The sequence below is a fragment of the Stegastes partitus genome, unplaced genomic scaffold (assembly GCF_000690725.1).
Source record: "Stegastes partitus isolate 25-593 unplaced genomic scaffold, Stegastes_partitus-1.0.2 Scaffold264, whole genome shotgun sequence".
Lineage (NCBI taxonomy): Eukaryota > Metazoa > Chordata > Actinopteri > Pomacentridae > Stegastes > Stegastes partitus.
The window spans coordinates 101,388-106,884 of record NW_007577995.1 but is presented as its reverse complement, the minus strand read 5'-3'; the positions used below and the strand labels follow the sequence as shown (position 1 = coordinate 106,884).

The following is a 5,497-nucleotide window of genomic DNA, read 5'->3' as shown; positions in this document are numbered from 1 at the left end:
AATTAAGTGAGTTGCTTTAATTGCAATGTAAATGTTACATAAGAACACATATGCACAACCACAGGAAGATTTTAAAATATATATTTTTATTATCAATATATGACTTGCACAAAAAGTGTGTTTAAATGAACACATTTAGGAGACCGACAAATCGTAACAGATTGCAACTTTGCTGCTAGAAAACTACATCTTCTTACAGCTGTTTATGTAGGTTTAAATATGCTTGGCTCAACAGAAAGAGTTTGTAATGACTGAACCACCTTATTAACATGTTATAATGTCATGTCAGAAATCATGAAGTTTGGGATGGCACTAACAATGTTAATGTATGCATAGAGTGAGCTAGTTTGACAGACAGAATGAAGATTCAACACTGTGTCGAGAAAAAACACATAAAATACAAGGAGAAGTCAATAACTTGATCATTCATCTGTGTAGTTCTCCAATACTATGATTAATAACCAGTTAATTCATTTGCAAAACTACTTTCAACTCTACTTTGAAATGTTTCTGCTCCTACGTCAAGTGTGGCCTTGCCAAGCTGTAATAATAAACAAAAGAAGACCGAGAGATTAACAGCAAGGACGCTCTGTATTATACGAGTAAGTCCTTCAATGCTCCTGTAAGATACTTTACATTTACTGCATTTCAGATGTTTATTCAATCAGCAAAGAGAAGACAGGTGTTTTCGCCACATCTGTCCCTAAGGAGGCAAAAAAATAAAATAAATAAAAAAATCAGGCAGGATATCACGCAGGCTGATTTATTTTTAAATAATAAAATCACAGTTTTATCTATAATCTGTGAAACATTTAATTAATAAAATATTTCTGTTTGAAGATCTGAGCAAAAGAGAAAAACCCAGGAGACAAAAACACACATGAGGACAAAATGACCCGGTGGCACTGACTGAAGATAATTCAACAGAACAAGAATTTCACATGCATGTGCTGTGTGTGTGTGTGTGTGTGTGTGTGTGTCTTTGCTCTTTAGAGCTCCGTTCACATCATAGTTACCTTGAGCTGTTGGTATGTATGAGATTACATAAAATATGAGTCTCACATGGAGAGGGAATGTGCTGCAGCGTTAGCAGCATGTGTGAGGAATTCAATCATGGACTGGTGTTACACAAGCTGCACTCTGTGTAAATACTTATGTGCGGTCAGCTCTTCTTTCTTCCTCTTATACGCTTCTGCAGAAAAAAGGTCATTTTAGCAGTTGAGACCAGATGTTTTGGAGACAGAGTTGAGGATCATGGTGAGAATTCAGTAGGAGTCGGTAAACCTTTAGAATCTGATGGAGTTTAACGCACAAGAGTCAATCCACACAACAGTTATTTTTGGTATGTTAAAGGTCCATTACACCAATTTTACTCCAGGGGATCAGCTGACTTGTTGTTAGAGCTTATTAAAGTCAGAAATAACCCTTGTGATGTATCATCACCGTTATCTTTGGTTGGGCTGGTCTGGGAACAGAAAGGCTGCATTACAAACTGGCTATTTGAAGTCTGAGAGATGTGGATAATTACCAGGCACGGAGGGTCTCGTAAAAAAAAAAAAAAACAGTATAAAAGTCAGCTGTCTCTGCCTCTGCAGCATCGAGTCTGGCTATTCATTATCGTTAAATGTGGCTCTCATTAGTCCCCCAAAATTAATCCTGCAACACTGGAGCCAGAATTGTAGAATTACGGAACCTTTTCCTGTGTTTCACGTTAATTAAAGCGTTAGGTCATGCTTCCTGCATCGTCTTTATCTCATTTTCTGATTATTTAAATGCCTTAAAAACCTAATATGTGTAACTCCTCTTTTTAAAAAAAAAAATAGCATAAGCTCCTGTTCAGGTTGTTAAAACTCAACCACCAGTGACAGGATTTCAGAGTCAGTGTTGGACACTGTGGTTCTGGCTGACTCAGGGTTTGCAAGTGTGGACCTCAGGTGGGATTTTTCTTCTGAAAACTTGATGAAATTAAAAAGCCTAATGATGCAGGACTTCACTGTTCAGGGTAGCAATTATGACCACAGTTGTATGAAGAAGTACCTGCACTTTGCTGTGTCATGTTGAGTGTTTTATTTGTGTTTTATAAGGACATAGTAAAGTTTGACCACAAATACTCTTCCTTCTGGCCTTACATGAGCTGGAACACATTATCTGTGATTTAGCAATCAAACATCTGGGCACTGTGACTTTAAATCATCCCAAAACTTCTGCCCCTGACCTCCAAAATAACGGTGGCAGAGTTTCTCGACCTCCACTATCCCCGGAGGTGGAGGAAACATGGAGTCGAGTCGAGTCACGGTTATTTATAAAGCACTTTGGAAGCCAAAGAGCAAAAGAGCCAAAGAAATAAGGCTATGAATTAACAAGTTTAAATCAGGAGACCCTACAGTGTTATTTATGAATTAACCTGAATGATAGAAATATTACAATTAAACCCCCACAAAATAATAACTCATGTGTAATTTATTGCAGCGGAGAATCATGCCAGAATGCATCAGTCAAAGTGAAATACAGAGTAAACATGCTCGTATGTTTTACATCTTTGGTAACAACTGTGGCTAAAATGTGCTAAGCTTGATTTCTGGAAATCTTCTCGTGACCCTCCGTCAGTGTCTTCAGGGATCCTGACCTCCTGGCTTTAAATAGTGCGTTGACTGGAAGTGTTGAGCAGATTTCAGTCTGCTGTGGTGAGGTGTTCCGGTATACGGTGGGCTTACCAACACACAGTCTGTGATGGTAAACAAGAGCGTTTTATACAGATGGTCAGACAGTAGGGAGGGGACGGTATGTAAACACAGAGGGGAGTAGGAGCTGGTTTTGCATTTAGCTGCTGATCAATGACAGAGGATCAGAGAACAAGGGCTCTCGCAGACAGTCATCAATTACAAAAGGTGACTGAATCCAGGGGTCTGGTCGGCACAAAAGGCAGAATGATCAATAACAATGGGTAACTGAATAAAGGAGTGTCTGTAGCTAAAGGGATGTGCTGTTTTCTTTGCAGCACAGGATGGCGTATGTTGGATTTAAAATAAATAACAGTGCTCTTGTTTATTATAAAGCAGGGATGTGGTGCATTTGGGGGCTTTATGGGAACAGAGGAACAAGCTGCACTGCTTAAAATGCTAATTCGACGGATCGATTCGTCGCCGGCTTTGGTGTTCTGATTGGATTTGTTGAGAAAATGACTGAATATGACGGTATCGATCAAATCCTCTGCACTTCACTAACAGAGACGGCACTATTGCGCAGAAGGAAGTAGCAGCTCCGTGTGACATTCTTCACTTCTCTTCATCCTCTGCAGGGTTTCCGCTCACACCGACCTGGACCATGAGCAATGATCTGCCTGTTCTGACAAGTCTGACTGAGAACTCCACTGTGAGTAATGCTGCATCAAAGCCTCCCCACTCTGTCAACACCTTACCGTCCACACCTTCGCATTGAGCTGCTGTCTGTCACATGACAACTACACCTCTGCTGGAGACAACACACTAGTTTCCAGTAGTGACGCACGTTGTTAACCCTGTTCAGGACTTTCCTGCTGGCACACGAAGAAGGTCTTTTGGGGTGTGTAGAAGCCGATAATGTAATACCAGCCAATAACGTAACAACGGCCGATGACATAATAAATTTGCACTTTTTAAAATGTAATAGGCTAATAACGTAATGAAAGTCCTGAACCGATAACATAATATCTTTTGGCCAATAACGTAATAACTTCACGTAATAAGTTGTTACATTATTGGTTCAGGACTTTTATTATGTTACCGGCTGTTATTATGTTATTGGCGTCCACAGGGTGCATTGGAAACCAAGAAAGAACATATATGCAAAATATTTGTTTGTATTCATTATAGACTTTTATACTATGTTAAGTACATTTTCTGATTAGTTGATGTAGTTTTGGTTCCAAATGCATGACAAATGTCCCTCTTTTCATATTTGAAAAAAAAAAAAAATCAAAAATAATTTTTAAAAACCAATACCTGTCACCTAAACTAAATGCCCTGACGTCCAAAAGACCCCAAAAGTCCTGAATAGGGTTAAAATTTCTGGCCAGTACCGATATCCGAAATTAAGATTTCTGATATCGCCGATAACCGATATTACCGATATTATCGATATTACCGATATTACCGATATTACAGATATTGCCAAAGTCGATATTCAATTTTTGTTCACACCGAAAAATAAGATAAGTAAGCACTGTGAGAACTATTCCAAAGAAGCCCATACCAAATTAGACCACATAGTCTTCTTTATTAAGCAAAAAATATTTTAACATATTTAATGTTGAAGTCCAGGACCATTAATGTAACAATCTGTGAAATAGCAGCAATATCAAATGTAGAGACGAAGGCGCTAATGTTAGACAATCATCGGTTAAATTTGTTCATCGGACCGATATATCAGTAGGAGCAACAAACCCCGATATATCGGGAAAAAAATGCTAATATCGGCCGATACCGATGTGGTCGCCCATATATCGTGCATCCCTAGTATCCAACTGACTAGTATCATAAAAAAACAAAAAAACATGTTGAGTCAACAGCACAGTGTTCCAGTAACAGGTATTACATCCCAGGTGGAGCAGTGGTGGATGACGGTCTGATCTGTGGCCAAAGAGGATTTGACTGAAAAACAGAACTGAGTGTGCTGCTGCTGCTGCTGCTGGCTCTGGAGGGCGAGGACAGGAGGGGGGATATTTGAGCTGGTGGCGATTATCGGACAGTTAGCGTGGAGGCAGAGCTGGCCTTTGTTTGCCTCCACCGAGTGTGTTGGAAACACGGCCTGAAGACTGGCGAGAGGCTCCTGCTGATTGATTGTGTTGTTCTTGCCGTTTGGCTGAGCTTGTAAAAACAGCAGATTTCATTAAGTTACAGACGCTCTGACGAATCCTGAGCGCGTGTTCTCCGCCGCACATGTAGCCGTAGCTGCCAGTCGACACACACATACGGATTCAAACAGTGTTTTTCTCCGGAGTCTCTGAATGTAGGCTACTGCAGCATCTAATGAATATGGAAATCTATTCTGTTTACGCGTGACAAGGGGCGCAGTTCAACACGCTGTGGCCTCAGGCAGGTTTGAGGTTGAATGAAAAGGGAGGGAAAAGTGTGGGTTTTTTTTTTCATCTGCTGTAACACACACCATCATCAGAATTTCTGGCTTTATGAGCAGGGAGTGACGGCTTCCTCCGCCGAGCGACTTTCTGCTGTTAGATTGAGCTTGTGATCGAAGCTGACACAGACTGATTGATGCTCGTAGATCAGCGGCCTCACAGAAGAGCCTTCGGCAATTACAGAGGAAGCAGAGTCGCCACAAAAATCAGCTGTTTTTGCTTTTTTCTGTAACACACCTCCACGAGTTGATCGACAGCTATTTCACTCTGGTTGCTCCCCTTTTTTTTCCTTTAGAGTAAAGTGGATTTTTTGGGGGTTTGCTGGTCAAATAAAACAAAAAAAGGGATGAATTATTGTAAATTGAAAACCTTAAAACTGGCATT

General features: G+C 40.3%; 1 protein-coding gene across 1 annotated transcript in view; it reads left to right on the top strand.

Moving 5' to 3' along the window:
* Nucleotides 1–3,324: 3,324 nt before the first annotated feature.
* cbarpa (CACN subunit beta associated regulatory protein a) overlaps nucleotides 3,325–5,497 on the top strand; it is a 15,612-nt gene continuing 13,439 nt past the window's right edge. The window contains exon 1 of the mRNA XM_008282218.1: nucleotides 3,325–3,372. Within this exon, the coding sequence (XP_008280440.1) occupies nucleotides 3,325–3,372 (48 nt within the window). The remainder of the gene's footprint in view (nucleotides 3,373–5,497) is intronic.